The following is a 17,105-nucleotide window of genomic DNA, read 5'->3' as shown; positions in this document are numbered from 1 at the left end:
TACGCCAGCCGTAGGTTCACATGTGTACCTATCAGCTTCGACTATAGCCGTGTCGTCTGTTAGCTGCTGGTGTACGAGCCGCTGCTAAACTTGGCGGTACCGGGGCTCGAGCCAGTGCTACCAAGACGAGACTATCTCCAAGATGACTTTATTCGGGCTCTGGGCTTCACCAGGGGTTCGCATGCTGCACAACGAAGTGCTGCGGTCCTGACAGACCGACGGGAACGATAGGGTGTCCACTACACGCGCGTGCTGCCAGCCACACACCTGATGTCAGTGTTGCTTCTACAAAGTCACACGAGCTATTTTTAAGTCACTGAGGCGGCTAAAAGCCGCTCTTACATACTCACTGCACTGAGCCAAGCAGGCTGCAGTATACAACGAAGAGGAAGCAACTACTGCCTGGAGGTCAGTGCATGCAACCGAGCTACTATCCATGTCTATACGAGCGCCTTACTGAATAATGAATGTTACTGCCCACTGCGCTCTATTGATTCCACAACTGCTGGGGAATTGGCAGTATGCAAACCGCAACCTACACGCGGCATCCTGAGATGCCCATCCGCACATTTAGTGGTGTCTACACTCTCACCATCGTTACACGTTTTAGAGAGAAATAATACATCTAACTATGATAGATCTTTGGTAATCCAGATATTGCTGCAAAATGTCTTTTTCATTAAAAATTATTTTTTACTAAGGAATGTCGATTGATTTATGTCATGGAGTTCCCAGCATTAGTTGTCTCAGATGCTAATGAGTGTAGCAACATGTCGTTTATCATCATAAATTTAAGTTTACAAGCGACAAAAAGTGTCTCATAACTATAAATTTTTTTCCTGGTATTAATTTACATCTATATTGAAGCCAGACAGAGCACTGTTCTCTAGGGTTTTCTTCTGGGAACCATTTTGTATAGTCAAACGACTCTACCGAAAACAGATTAGAGAACATCGTGTGGGCTCCATGGAAATCAGGCGGAACGAAATTCAGGTTGTACAGATACTTTTGAGCTGATAATATATGTCGTCCTCTGTGAGAACACTGCAAGAGAGCAAAAGCTTAATACGCTGCCAAGAGGGGTAATTGGGCTTATAAACCCTGTCATCAACGTCTCCCATGTTTCGTCACACATATTTCCAAACGATTTTAACCAAAGATAATCTTTCACATTAATCGTGCCTAGAATTGTGACGGTCTAAGTTGATCTCTTTCTACATCTACAACTACGTCCACATCTACATCAACATACTTCCTTCGCAGACCACAGTACTACTAGTTATTTCCTTCCCTATTCCACTCGCAAATAGAATGAGGTAAAAATCTGCTAACATGTCTCCTTATGAGCCCTTATTTCTCGTATCTTATCTTCGTGGTTCTTACGCGAAATGATTGTTGACTGCAGTATAATCGTTCTGCAGTCAGCTTCAAACGCCAATTTTCTAAATTTTCTCAATAACGTTCCTCGAAAAGAACGTCGCCTTGCCTCCAGGGACTCCCATTTGGTTCCCGAGTCATCTCTGTAATACTTACGTGCTGTTCAAAGCTACTGGTAACAAAACTTTACCCTACGAGTTGTGGTTTTCAGAGATGCAGATGTGAAAAACTTTCTTTTACATCATAATAATGGTACATGACTGTATGAATGTTAAGTATTTGCATATCGTAGACAGCCCCTGTAGTCCTTAGAATGTAGCCTACCAAAACATCTCGTGTCAGATAACAACCTCTAATCTGTAGGTGGTCAGTTGTTTAGTCTAGGATTATCCAGGAATCGTGATTTCCAGAGACTCAGGAAGTACCTCGAAAATTTAGTCCACTCAAGTGATCGGATCCTCAAAGAAAGGCTGCAGTTATAAAACCTCCGAACAGCACCGACTGTGATGCATGCTGATTTCTGAAGGTGCGCATGCTCAAATATTGTTTTCAGCATTGGATTATAAACGAATTTTCCTATTGTTGGCCTCATACCTCCTGTTACACACATAGTAATCTTACGTTCACGAGGATTTCACGCGCTGTTGGTAATAGTATTGTGTAACTTATTCGCATCAAACCCCCCATCCATATGTAAAAGTATGCAGTTACCAGTTAGTATTAAAGGTCTGAAACAATAGTGAGTAGTCTAGCAGTTAAACATACTGATACTATAAACAGTTAGTCAGCGGTACACTAAACAAAACAGTAACGGCATTCCCAGTTCCGCCTCCTCCGCGCAGAGACACATAGGTGTCTTCGGGAGCAATTTGTAAAAATATATTAATTACTAGATTTAGGCCATTCGTTTTTAGAGCTAGTACATGATTTACTAGCAGGCAAACGGTCAAACAGTCAAATTTTACTTAAAGTTAATGCTGGAGTACCGGTATAGCAAAAAAGTAAGCATATTTGTTTAGTGGTAATTGTTTGGTGGATACACAAGATCTCTCGTTTCGCTTAAATACTGTCCCCGTGCCCCTTGTACACGGCGTAGTATTCTAGCTCGACTGTGACGTGATATAATCCGATTAATTCGAATAGAGGTACTCAGAGTAGGTTTTTGATATGGTGGCGCTTGATAGACCCATTGTCTGTATGACGTAGCAAATTTAGCACTGAAATGTTCCAGATCTGATTATCTCGGAGTGATAAGATCTCTTATCTTTACCCTTCTATCCGTAGGTCGCTCAAGGCTTCCATTAGAAGGTCTTGCGATATTGCAGTCACATACCACACTAACGTGTCAATAAGATTGCTGTCATATTTAACAAAGAAGCTACTTCGTGTTTGGCTGTTTATTAGTGAACAATCAAGGTTACGTTTATGCAGCTACTACGCGTTAAGTTTTACTGGATGGCGACAGATGTAAAAAAGAAGAAACGAGACATAATTGAGTGAGCTGAACATTGTGATACATAAACCGCTGCGACGGCTAAAACGTTCCTCCGTACTGGTTGATGGGTATAGACAGTAAGGTAATAGCGCACATCAGAGAGCCACAATAAATGAAGAAGGAACTGGAAGAAACGTAGCAGGGAAGCGTGAGAGACATTTGTCGCACCTGTCAAACACACACAATCCTTTAAACGCAATCAGTAATTCAAGGATCAATCTTTTCCTAGCTTCTCATTTCAAATCAACAGATGACTTTTCTGTCAGGTGACAAATTAAAAGGAGAGGTATCTCGGGGCAAGCTATCATCCTTCTGTCTTAAGAGGACCATGGTGGACGATAACGTCTTACTTCCATCTTCCTGGTTGATAAACGAACGAAATAAACAATAAAAGTAAAACACATTTAGACGGTTTGCAAAATTAGCCTTAGGGAAGAGTTTACACTTGTTACCGGAACGTATAACCACGATATACGACGCGTAGTCACAAAATATTAATTATCAGCTAGAAAATGTAAAATTAAGTTATTTTTGTTTCTTTGGCGGTATACGTATGTAGATACTGTACACCTTGAAACTGAGAACCGTAACGTGCCGCTAGGATTTGATAAGATGAAGATGGTTTGCGTCATTTTTTGGCCAGTCAAACGGCTTTTACGGTAATTTGGTGTAATGGATTTCAGTGTTTACGAGACTGCAGTTATATGCCCGTAAACAAATAAAAAGTTAGTTAAATACCAGTACACTTTAGAGCTGAGAGTTGAAACTTTATGACTATCCTTTCTAACATGGTGCACTACTGTGCTATCAGAATTCAGCCAAGTTTCACTATTCATTTCCTTTTTTTATTTAACTTCATCGAAATCCCTAAAGTCTGCACATGAGTATTCGCATACATTCCTAATGCACATTTTGTTTTATACAATGTTTACATCATATGATTCTGGTGATCACTGTCCAAAAACCGTATTTATATGTGCTACTCAGTTACCAAATGAACTCAGACTTGGCTCTCTGTCACAGTCCATTCTGAAACCCAAATAATCTTCTTACAAATGGCGTTCTACTTTCCACTAACTCTCTTTGCTATAACATAATTTATTCCATGATAAATAAAGTGTTGAGCAGAAAGTGCATACCTCTGACTAAATATATTGTAGACAGAAGTAAATTGCGGGGAAAGGTTATTCTAATAGCACAAATTACTTCAAAATTTGTGGAACTTATGCTAATGGAGATATTTACCTATCAACCAAACAAAATAGTCAGTTTACACGTGCTGTTGTTGCGATATTCAACCCGAAGACTAGTTTGATGATGCAACAAATTACTTTTCCTCCATGGCGGTTCAGACATCGTATCTGTGCACCTAATCTCCAATATTCTTCCGAAGCAACACATTTAAAAAGCTTCTACTCTCTTCTTGTCTTTGTTACTTGTCATTCACGTTTCATTGCTCAACAACGCTACACTCCAGACACTCCACATTTTCAGCAAGTACTTCCGAACATTTAAATTTATATTATATATTAAAAAATTTCTCTTTGACAAAAATGCTACGATTACGTCACCTCTATTTTGGCCACTATCAGTTACTCTGTTGCCCGCACAGCAAAACGCATCTACTACTTTTAGTATACCGTTTCCTAATCTAATTTACTCAGCATCGCCTTATTTAATTTGACTATACTCCATATTATCTGATTTAACTTTTGTTGATACTTATCTCATTTCACAAATTTATATGCTTTCCAAACCTCAGTTATTATGACAACAAATCCTAAACTTTTTCAGAGGTGTATGTGTGTTTGGGGGAGGGGGCGGGGGCTGGGGTGGGGGAGGGAGGAAGGACAATGTTATTGCTTCAGCTCACAGTATGTAAATAAAGTTAATCTGGTTATACTCAATTACTAGTTGCTATTCTTTAACTTGGACCAGTTTTCAGAATATTTACCGTTTTTACCAAACTGTATTCAGTTAGTAGGTCATCAAGTTGGAAGGACGAGAAGCCCCTTCGACGTGTAGTAACGAGGAATCAAAACAATTGGTAAGCAGATGAAGGTCTACGAAAGACGAATTCTTGGCAGGACAACAAGAGGTATAATGTGTTGTGTCACTATCTAGTTTTAGTAGAACTTGGAATAATTTGTAAGGTACCACGGTGTAGCATTGCGTCAAGCTACCGATGGGCAGTAAGCATGTGGTATCATGTGGGTCACAGCAACTCATACTTGGAAGGATTGTGGGACGGGCTAGCCATACTCAGTGGAAAACTGCACCTTGCAGCGGTAATACCCAGAGTGGGCAGGATGGTGTCACTACACCAGAGCAAAACTCTTGTTTTTGGTTACATGACTGGGTGTGGGACTTTTGCGCAACAGGTGCACAGCAGTGCCATACAAATAGAAGAAGAATTTGAGGCAGAGACATGCAGAGTTCAGCAGCTCTACCAAGAGACCAGGTCAACGCCAGACAATGAGAGGACTGGACAACGCCAGCTGTAGCCACGAGTTCGCGAACCCGTTTGAACAGCCGCTTCCTGTACTGAGTCTCCTAGCAGGACTTGCTGCCACAACGCCGCTGATCTGCCATCCGCGCCTACCAGAGTCTGACTTCTGGAATGGGGCAGCGGGTCATGTTCCATGCACGGTAGTCTTCCTGCACCTTCGCAGTGGATACTGGCGGGCCTGAACCGTCGAAATGCGAACGTCTGCTACTGCAGAACACTGCTGCAGCAAAACACGGAGCGCCTCTGACGCCAAGGCCGTCACTTTGCCTCATTTCTACCTTGCGGGGCGCTGACATTGCGCGAAATCTTAAGAAAGTCGCGTGTGCTACATTGGAAACGTGAACAATAAGTACCGAAGTAGGGCACGCAGCATTACGCTGAATAGGCTGGAGGCTTCAGTCATTCTGTAGACATCCTTGAGCTTCCCAACATGTACTGTACACCCAAAGAAAGAAAATTTTTGACCGTGAGCAGGCGTACAAAAATTTCATAATGTGCCATGAACGGGTTCACTTTGACCCCCCCCCCCCCTTTCAAGCCGTATCCTGAAGTTCAACTTTCCTTATACAAGGTACGTTTAGCTTAATAAGGTTACTGCAAAACAATGCGCAGCAGTAATGGATGATATGTGGAAGGCCATAGAAGAACTCTGTGTCGCTGCCATGCTCGTTTGGGAACCATTTGTAAAGAATTATGTTGACAATTCTCGTCGGACATCACCGAAATACTTCGACATTAAAATTCTAAGGCAGCAATTAGAAATCTTAACCGTAGTTATTTCGTCGCCATATTATACGATGAATGTACTACTACGGTTGAGATGTGTACATCGTAATGCAACTGCATTATCACTTGCATATACACGCATTACTTTCACGATCACTCATTCTTTGACAACTAAAGATTTGTAGCAATGTGCTATCGTTCTGCATATCACATAATAGAGACCAATGCGAAATACTGAACTGAATACCTGAGAAACGAAACAACCAATTATCAACCCGTAACTGAAAACTGAGCAGAGTTCGAAAAAAACGTGTCAGTATTTCCCGTTTAATCTTTCACACAAAAAATTTACGGATAATAGAATGCCAATATGCAAACGAGACCTATTGTTTAATAATCAGAAACGACGCTCGTCGGCGTGATGTTAACGGTATTTTTTGCTGCTGTGATAACTTTGTGGGACTTTACAGGACGTGCTGACGCAAACGTTTCTTCTGTCAACAGCAGGCTGTTTGCGTGGCCGCTCTTCGCGGTAATGGATTTTATGCACAAAACCAGATTTGCATAACAAATTATTCAGGTAAAATATTGAGCTCCCGGCGATATATGGTCAGGAGTGCTGAAGATCCATGAAATGGCAAATAAATTGGTTTTACATACCGTTGTGGAGATTCTGTGGAGAAGGTGCAGGAAAGGAGGGAGAATTCAAAACTTGTTCCTTGTTAATGGTGCCATATGTACCAGAGAAGTGAAATGCTCACCTGGTAAGCATAAAGAGACCAGATAGCGACGGGGTACCACGTTCTTTTGATGTTCAATAGTAGGTTGCTCTTTTGTTGTTCTAATAATGTAAATCATACTACAATGTTTTTCATCGTATACACTGCGCGGAGATGGAAGTATCTTCTTACAAAAACGAGTTACACGGCGAAGATAATTTATAACTTCGTATCTGCAGTTCGCCGCTTTTTCTTAAATCTGTCTCAAACAGGTTTTGGCAAAGAAACGGACACTTGTAAGTTTTTAATAGCTTTATGTAATCTGCTGAGATATTGAACTAGAGTGATTCGGTAAAATAATTGTCCAGAAATGCATTTCGTTCATTACGAGACTAGAAGAATAATGAAAGATATGGACCAACAGTTCATTTCCATAACCTTCTTGGCACTGCATAAATGCTCCTCGACTAACAACGCTTCTTGGAATGATGATAAATTTTATAGTTCCACGAGAAAGGTGGCGATAAAAAAATTATTTCAGTCTCCAAACCCGACAGCCGTATAGCAGATCTGTGATGTGTGGTTCTCTTTGACAATTAAGATAGACAACATAGACCGAGGTGACAAAAGTCCTGGGATACCTTCTAATGTCGTGTCGTACCTCCTTTTACCAGGCGTGCTACAGCAGCTCGACGTGGCATGGACTCAACAAGTTGTTGAAAGTCCCCTGCAGAAATATTGAGCCACGTGGCCTCTATGCCCGACCATGATTGCGGAGTGTTCCTGGCGACGGAATTTTTGTGCGCACTGACCTCTCGATTATGTACAATAAATGTTCGATGGCATTCATCTCGGGTGATTTGGCTGTCCAAATCATTCGCTAGAACTGCCCACAATGTTATTCAAACCAATAGCACATAATTGCAGCCTGGTGACATGGTGCATTGTCATCCAGGAAAATTCCATCGCAAATGGCTGCAAATGGTCTCCAGGTTGCCGAACATAACCATTTCCTGTCAATAATCGGTTCAGCTGGACCAGAGGACCCAGTCCATTCCATGCAAACACGACCCACACTATTATGGGGCCACCACTTGCTTCCAGAGCACCTTGTTCACAACTTGGATCCATGGCTTCGTGGGGTCTGCGCCACTCTTGAACCCTACCATCAGCTCTTGTACAGCTGAAATCGGGACTCACCTGACGAGGACACGGTTTTCCAGTAGTCTAGCGTCAGACCGAGATTGTCACGAGCCCAGGAGAGACGCTGCAAGCATGTCATGCTGTTAGCAAAGGCACTCGCGTTGATCGTCTGCTGCCATAGGCAATGAACGCCGAAATCCACCGCACTGTTCTAACGGATACGTTTGTCGTACGTCCCACATTGATTTCTGCTGTTGTTTCACGCAGTGTTGCCTGTCTGTTAGCACTGTCAACTCCACGCAAACACCGCTGCTGTAGATCGTTAAGTAGAGGCCGTCGACCACCGTGTTGTGCCTGGTGAGAGGTAAAGCCTGAAATTTTGTATTCGCGGCACACTCTTTATCTCACACTGTGGATCTCAGAATACTGAATTTTATGACGATTTCTGAAATGGAAAGTCCCACGCCTCTATCTCCAACTACCATTTCGATTTCAAAGACTGTTAATTCCCCTCGGGAATGTCACCAGTCCACAATTGTTCGCAACGTTCTGGACAATTCTAGCAAATGATTGGCCTTTCAGATCGCCCGAGTTGAATTCCATAGAACATTTATGGGACATAATGGAGAGGACAGTCCGTGCCCAAAATCCTACACCGCCAACACCTTGGCAATAATGGACAGATATAGAGGCAGCATGGCTCAACATTTCTGCAGGGGACTTCCAACGACTTGTTGAATCCATGGCACGTCAGGTTGCTGCACTACTCAGGGCAAAAGAAGGTCCGACACGATATTAGGAGGTATCCTATGACTTTTGGCATCTCAGTGTATATCCTCCTGAGAACTGATGGACACTATAATGGACATAGAGTTTTTTGTCCTGAAATCAAAGATTCTGCGTTTATCGCCGTAATACCTGTGGTCCATTTGGACGGACGGTATTATGTAGCTACCTGGCAGGAGGAACGGTCACTACGATCACTGGCGCCAAGTATTAGCTTTGTTTAAGACGTTTGCCATGGTAGGTGAGTACTTCTTCACTATTGCGTATTTTTCGCTACTTATTTCATGAACATATGCAGCAATTGTAGGTTTTGTTATGTAATAAGTTTTGATAGTACTGTATGTTTCTTTAATTATTGTTAGTGCTGTTCACTGTAATGGACTCAGGGACTTCGTGCCACATTTTCGAGCTCTGGTTCCTAGGCGTCAGTGGTGATTGTCTTCGCTGATTTCCAATAAATTTCTTGTTGTGATTGATGCTAAATACCACTATCTGACATACTGTTATTAATGTTTGTAAGTACAATAATTTTCTGGAACAGTAATGAAGTCATGAATACCCAGGGCTGTCCACCTGATAGCAAATATGATTATTGTAACTCAATAACATGAGTCTGCTGATCAGACTGTGAGAGCAGACTAATTTATACTGAAAAATAATATGACTAACAGCCAGCCATAAATTCAACAACCAAGACTGGGAAGCAGCCTTATGAATCAATGTCAAAGGCAGTCGAAGATAGATGTGATATACGTTCAGGTTCCTCGCCCAGCAGTAATCTTTCGCGCGGCTCCCCCCGTTGGAGGTTCGAGTCCTCCCTCAGGCATGGGTGTGTGTGTTCTCCTTAGCGTAAGTTAATTTAAGTTAGATTAAGTAGTGTGTAAGCCTAGGGACCGATGACCTTGGCAGTTTGGTCCCATAGGAACTTACCACAAAATTGCAATATCCAGCAGTAATCGGTTGGTACAACAAAAATATGGGTGGCATAAACCTTATTGACAGGATAATGAGTTTTTATAGGATCTGTACTAAAACCAGAAAGTGGACTGTAAAAACTATGCTTAACCTCATAGATAACGGAAATGCAAATAGTTGGAATCAATAAAGGATTGACCGAATGAAGTATTATGAGCCAAAGTAGAGTATCCTGCAGTATCTAGATTTCAGGCTAAGAATTTCAGACCATTTGTTAAGCGGGCAAGAGGAACAACAGTCTGAAGAACAAGATGAGGACTCAATTCCTAAAAGGCGAAGCTACTGCTCATAAGCTGTAGCCCATTTGCCAGAAATGACTGAGTTGAAAAATAGCACAAGGTGTAAGCGCACCGGCTGCTCGATGAAAACCAAAATAAAGTGACAACGCTGTTCAGCTTTCCTCTGTCTAAAATCACAGAACAAATGTTTCTCGAGTATCATCAAAAATGAGATTGTCACAATTAATGTATTTTTTAAATTTATAATCAGTGTATAAGTGATATCTGCCTAATAGGGCTGTATTCTGTTAGTCAAACCATCAATAAAGTAATTTTGTTAAATTGAGCGCTTCCTTTCTAACGCTTGCTAATATGTCACCAAGACCCAACGTCCATTGCAATAGGCACTCCTGAAACTCATAATATTATTTCACGAATTCCAAAATTTTTGTGCATTTCATTTCACTTCCTGTTTAACAGGATCATAAAATCTGTTGCAAACAAATTGACGAGATATGCAGCCAGGTCTCAGGACGACATTCATAAATTATCTGACGGACAGGGTGAACAGCACTTTACGACTGTTTGCTGATGACGCTGTGGTTTACGGGAAGGTGTCGTCGTTAAATGGCTTCAAGAGGATACAAGATGCCTTAGACAGAATTTATAGTTGATTTTATGAGTGGCTGCTTGCTCTAAATGCAGAAAGATTTAAGTTATTGCGTATGAGTATGAAAAACAATCCTGTAACCTTCGGATACAGCATTAGAAGTGTGATGTTTCACAGTAACATCGATCAAATATTTATGAGTAACGTTGAAAACGATATGAAAGGGAATGATTACGTAAGGTTGGTAGTAGGGAAGACGAATTCTCGACTTAGTTTTATTGGGAAAATTTTGGGAAATGTAGCTCGACTATAAACGAGACAACGAATAGAACGATAGTGCTACCCATTATTGAGTATTGTTCAAAATGTTTGGGATTCCCACCAGGTCGGGTTAAAGAAAGACAAAGAATCAATTCATCGGTGGGCTGCTAGATTAGTTACCAATAGGTTCGATCAGGACGCAGGTATTACGGAGATGCATAACTGGAAATCACTAGCGAGTAGGCGACGCTATTTTCGAAGGCACCATTACGGAAATTTGGAGAACCAGCAGTTAAGGCCGACTGCAGAACAATTTTATGTCACCAACGTACATTTCGTGTAGGGACCAGCAAGATAAGATGACAGAAATCAGGGTTCGTATGGAAGCTTACAATTAGTCGTTTTTCCCTCGATCTGTCTACGAGAGGAACAGGAAAGGAAATGACTAATAGTGATATACGCTACACTCCGCCACGCTCCGTAAGGTGGCTTGGCGAGTATGAACACTGTTAAGCCAAAACATTATGACCACTCACTGCACACCGCGACGTTGAATCCCTCCTGGTAGCGTTGCGGACGTGTGACGCAACAGCAAAAGTATGTAAGCGACCGGGTGATCACCATAGCGAAGATAAGGGGTTGCAGATGGGGAAATCCATTGAGATAAGCGACTTTGACAAACGGCAAATTATTATCACGCAGAGCCTGTGAAGAGTATCTCGAAAACGTCAAAGCTGGTCGAATGTTCACGTGCTACTGTCGTGAGGATCTACAGTGAAACTCTCACTAGGTGCTAAATGGTTGGACGTCGACGACTATTCACAGAACGTGGGATTCGGTGGCAGTCTGCTGTGTAAGTAGGATAGACGGTGATCTGTGGCATCTATGCCGAAGGAGCGCAATGCTGACGCACGCACGAGTGTTTCGGAGCACACCATTCATCCTACAGTCTTCAGCATGGAGATCCGCAGCAGACTACCCCTACGTCTTCACATGTTGACCCAACGACATCGTCAATTACGATTTCACTGGGCACAGACCTTGGGCATTCGCCTGTCGAGCAATGGAAACGTGTCGGGCCTTCGGGTGATTCACATTTTCTTTACACTAGGTCGATGGTCGTCTCCACAAACGACCTCAGGGAGGTGAAAGGTGGCTCGAAACTTGCAGCGCGACACGGACGTAGGGTAGTCGGAGGAGTATATGCTATGGGAGACAGTCTCCTGCGCTTGCATGAGACCTGTGGTAGTAATCGAAGACACGCTGACAACTGCGAACCACCTGCATCCCTTCATGCTTGATGTCTTCCCCGACAGTGATGCCATCTTTTAGCAGCATAACTATCCTTGTCTCGGAGTCATAACCGTACCACAGTGTTTGAGGAGCATTATAGTGAACTCATGTTGATGTATTGGCGACGAAATACTCCTGATGTAAATCCGGTAGAGCCCAGCGTGGTCGCTGTTGGGCACCATCACCGTGTACACAAATCAATGGCAAGTTATTTACGCGAATTACATGACCTATGCGTAGATATCTAATGCCACATACCTTCTCGTTCCTACCAACAAATTGTCGGAGCCCTGATACGTAGTATCAATGATGCATTTCGTTCCAAATCCGGACAAACAAGCTGTTAAGCAGATTGTCTTAATGTTTTGGGCCATCAGTGTATGTATATGTAGAATGGTGCATGTGTCGAGCAGCCTTTTCCGTGGGGGTAGCCACGCGTGTTAACGCGACCGCTCAAGGGACGAGGAGTTACACAAGCCTCGGATTGAATCGGTCCAGTGAATTATCGACGAAGGGATGGTGTACCAGTCATCCTGCATGTGGCTTTTAGGGGGTTTCCAACATCCCACCAGGTGAATACCGGGTTGGTTCCCATATTCTTCATCAGATACACCCTACTCAAACAATTAGGACACTCTCTCACACCTGCACACATAATTTACTTAATGCGCAGACAGGTTGTATGCACTACTTTTGTGCTTGCGGGGTGAATAGGAAACTGATGACTTCAGCTGTTTGGTTCTCCTGAAACACATACTCAGCGTCAGGAGCAGCGAGCAGCTGTTCGCCTAGACGACTGTTTATTAGAACATGTCTGTCGTTGTGGTGAACAAGAAACGTGATTCATCCAGAAAGGCCATAAATTTACACTGATACTGGGTCGAATTCGTGCTCACTGTGATCGTAATGGAGCCGGCCGTGGTGGCCGAGCGGTTCTAGGTGCTTCAGTCCGGAACCGCGCGACTGCTACGGTCGCAGGTTCGAATCCTGCCTCGGGCATGGATGTGTGTGATGTCCTTAGGTTAGTTAGGTTTAAGGAGTTCTAAGTTCTAGGGGACTGATGACCTCAGATGTTAAGTCCCATAGTGCTCAGAGCCATTTGAACCATTTGATCGTAATGGACGATGTCGTTGGATGAACACGGAAACACGTACGAGTCGTCTGATGCGGAGCCCCATGCTCAACAATATCGGTGTGCTCCGAAACACTTATGTTGCACCAGCGTTGTACTCCTCCATCGTATCTGCCGTAGATCGCCGCCTATACTGCTTTATAGAGCGAAAAGCTTCCGAGCACCACGTGCCGTGACGAGGCGTTGTCGTCCGAAACCTATGTGACTTCTGTATTACAGAAACGCAGTTTTTATAAGGCAACTTCAAAGTGTCATATAGATAATGGGATAATACTTCAGTACCTTCCTTTCTGTTTTGCTAGGGTTGTTTAAATTATTTTTGATGTTTCAATCGAATGGCTAGTCTTTTATTTTGATTGTGATATTCTAAATATGTGTGAAGTTGTGAGGCTCTTACCGCGGTGGCGCGAGTTGCGCATGCCGGCGGGCACGATGCTTCTGGGTGCCTGGCAGCGGCGCCAATCGCCCATCTTGATGCGGTACTCGCCGCGGCCATCCTCGCGCACTGGCTCCTGCAGGCACACCGACTCGCACGGCCGCGACTCCACCAGCTGAAACACGACAGCACTCGTTCCTCACACACAGAACACCGAGTTGCAGGGGTTGAAAAGAAAACCTTAACCCGATAAAATTCGCTCATATTATTTTGTTGAAATCTCATGCGGTCTGCTACAACAAAATTATAACTCCGAAGCTGGAAATACGGAATAGGTTCATTATATCAAAGTACACAAACACGAAACAGAATTTCTGGGCTAGAAAACCAGCCATTTATGCCATTATCTAATGCTACTGGCACATATGTAATTGGCATACCTTAAAGAGTGATACACACACGAGAAAAAGACCAAGCTTCAAGATTTGTCTTTCATGTTTACTTTAGGTCATGATAAAGTACAAATTTTAAAATAATAATGACAGAATGTATAACAATCCTTCCAAAAAAAGGTGCAAGCTGACCTACTGAGCAGTTTCGTTTTTGTCGAGGTTCCAAATTTTCTTGCTCACTGAACAGACGCAACGTATTTGTAGCGAAATGACAGCAAACTGCGAAATCTGACGAGTACACCCGTCGAGGCACATGAGAAAGACAGGCTGCGTTGCGTACGTCTCGAGGGTAAGCCAGAGGGCCCGAGAAAGACAGGCCGTGGAGCGTACGTCACAGCACGTGACAATGCAGGTCTTACGAGTTCCAGCAGCCGTCTCTGGTGGCAAGCGAGTAACTAATTCATATGTATTTAATAATTCTTGACTGCTCGTTTAAATGTAGACAGTACACGACAAGGTTAAGACGTTTAGTGGGTACATTTTCAATCACACACTGATTTCCCGAGTAGTGAGGCGAACAATGGGACTAGTGTGATGTCATACGTTAGTTGCGAGACCCGTTATTCTCGTGGGTCCCGGATAGGACTAAGCTCGCTCAACTCAGCAGACGTACTGTATTTATAAACCTGTCGACTCACAATTGAGTATTTAGCAACAATAGAGAATTGACTCTTCGACTGTAATCCGCTGATGTCGAGTCTTACTGATTCATAGTACCACTACAACCATCAGAAATCCATAAGCCTACTATTATTTTGTAGCGGCTTTACTAGGTACAATAAAACTAAAATCATGCCAAAATGATTATCGGTAACATGAGGCACTACATCTTGCATGAAGTGAGGACTGTTAAGCATAAGAGACTGAATGCTATAAATAAGTCCTTAAACGATTTATGTCGTGCACAGATCTTAAATTACAGCATACTGCAACGTTATGTATGTCGTTGCAGTACTAGTAACCAGTAAGACTCCATAACATCGGATTCTAGTAGAAGATGCTATTCTCATTTGTGCGTAAATACCTAATTCCGAGTTAAAAGTCTTAGAAACGCAGTTCGTCTGCTGAGCTCAGCGAGCTGGCGAGCTTAGGCCTACCCTCGTGACGCACGCGCCCCAGCCTATCTTTCTCATAGGCATACAAGAAGCGTGATATCACTTCAACACGATCACGTATTGGCTCAGCCATACGAGGCAGCAGCTGTTACTTTTGCTAATGTTACTTTCGAAATAAGTCTAGAAATTTACATCAGATGGCAGCACATGGCGAGGGACAGGTAGCAAGGCGTCTGGACACTGCTGTCATATGAAATAAGACCACTTTTCGAGCGATAGATGGCTCGCGCGTCGAAGAAATCGCTCCCCGACCTATAGTCGAGCGCGCTCTTTTGAACACAGCGTTGGAGCCCGAGTTATGCTCGGCCTTGGTCGCTGAAGTGTGAAACACATATTGCTGGTCTTCAACTTGTAGCGGTCCCAGCGGGGTTAATCTGATACTGTGGAAGCCTGGTAGTTAGGTATCGCAGAAGCCATAGGCAGCCGGCGGGCACAGTACTGCTGCAGCAACAAGGCTGTTTATTCACTCCGAGATTGGCCATGCTTGGCACGGCAGTCCTGGTGATGCAGCAGAAAAGTGTTGACTCAGAAGGCCGAGCTGGGCAATTAGTACACTTTCAGGCCATAAAATTCTCCTGTATCTAGCCCAAAGCGATACAACACCACAAAAGCTGTGCTTATGACTTGTGCATAAACTCGCCGATGTCAGTCAACGTATGGGCAGTCGAGCAGCGCCTGTCGGGACTAGAGGGCCACCCTGACAAGGACCGGCCAACAGCACCCACCATCATTTCGGGCCTTCACCACCACAGTGTCGTGTCCTGGCACTGACCCCTCTCCCAGGACTTAGTACCATTTCACTGACTGCGACTTTTCCCGGCCCACTGCAGCAGCAGCAGCAGGCTCCTGTCGCTCTATTTACTACGTTGTGGAAGTTTTACCGGGAAAATTAGGACCTTTTTCAACGTGGATAGCTACGACTCTGGTAATAACAACATCGGTTTGTGAGGCATGATATGAATACACTGAAGCGTAACATCCTATAAATATTCTTTCGTATTCAAGAGCCAAGTATCTGAAGAACTAGTGTCTTTTAAATTTTGAGAAATCATTCATCTACAGAACATGGAATATGAAAGAGTATTCCTTGACGTTGGAGAGCATGGTGCTTTGTCATTAACTGTTATTCTATTGTTAACAAGTAGCCTTGCATATCATGGCAACCTATGTTGCTTCAGTCCTGTGTCCAATAACAACAGACTAATTCGTACCAACTCTAGAAATGCTTTGGGGTCATTACTGAATAGAAGCTGTAAATTTACCCCAACAGCTATATTTATCACACAGTTTAATTACTCATGAAATACAGAAACGTAAATAGAATCTCCCCTATGACATGATTAAAAATACTACTTAAGAGTAATTGGTACTTATACAACATTTTCATTCTGACATCCTCCACATTTCAAGGAAAGAGGTACATCTCCTATGAGAACACCAATGGTAAATATTTCAGCGGAAAAAGAACTATCGCATGATTCAGTATAGCGCTCCATACCATCAAAGACACGTCACAGCCAGAATGATATTTCAAGGGGACATATGACGTCATTTATACGTGTATGGTTGAGGCAAGATTGTTAGCCGCGCGGACTGGGGCGCCTTGTCACGGTTAACGCCCCCCCCCCCCCCCCCACGTCTGAGGTTCGAGTCCTAATGTGTTGGGAGAGTACCGGAATTGTTTGTGCAGTACCACGTTTCCTGCAAGAAATGGGAAAAATGTCTGCTGCGTCAGTTATCATATTGTGTAAATTTATTATGCGTAAATTGTGTACATCAGATTTAACAGTACTGAGTCGTACCTTAAAAAAGCCCAGTTTACGATCAGGGATGACTGCGCTTGAATTGGTCATGGGTGTGACCTTTCATTCATCTTCATACATAACAGTACATAAGGTAAAATAAATTGACTTTGTTT

General features: G+C 43.2%; 1 protein-coding gene across 4 annotated transcripts in view; it reads right to left on the bottom strand.

Moving 5' to 3' along the window:
- The window catches only part of LOC126248455 (thrombospondin type-1 domain-containing protein 7A-like), a 1,193,762-nt gene that overhangs the window by 578,381 nt on the left and 598,276 nt on the right, over positions 1-17,105 (bottom strand). For all 4 annotated transcript variants that reach the window (XM_049949448.1, XM_049949449.1, XM_049949450.1 and 1 more), the window contains one exon: positions 13,642-13,795. In XM_049949448.1, coding sequence (XP_049805405.1) covers positions 13,642-13,795 — 154 coding nt within the window. The remainder of the gene's footprint in view (positions 1-13,641; positions 13,796-17,105) is intronic.

This window comes from Schistocerca nitens, chromosome 3, assembly GCF_023898315.1.
Source record: "Schistocerca nitens isolate TAMUIC-IGC-003100 chromosome 3, iqSchNite1.1, whole genome shotgun sequence".
NCBI classification, from domain to species: domain Eukaryota; kingdom Metazoa; phylum Arthropoda; class Insecta; order Orthoptera; family Acrididae; genus Schistocerca; species Schistocerca nitens.
This window is presented reverse-complemented; position numbering and strand designations above follow the sequence as displayed.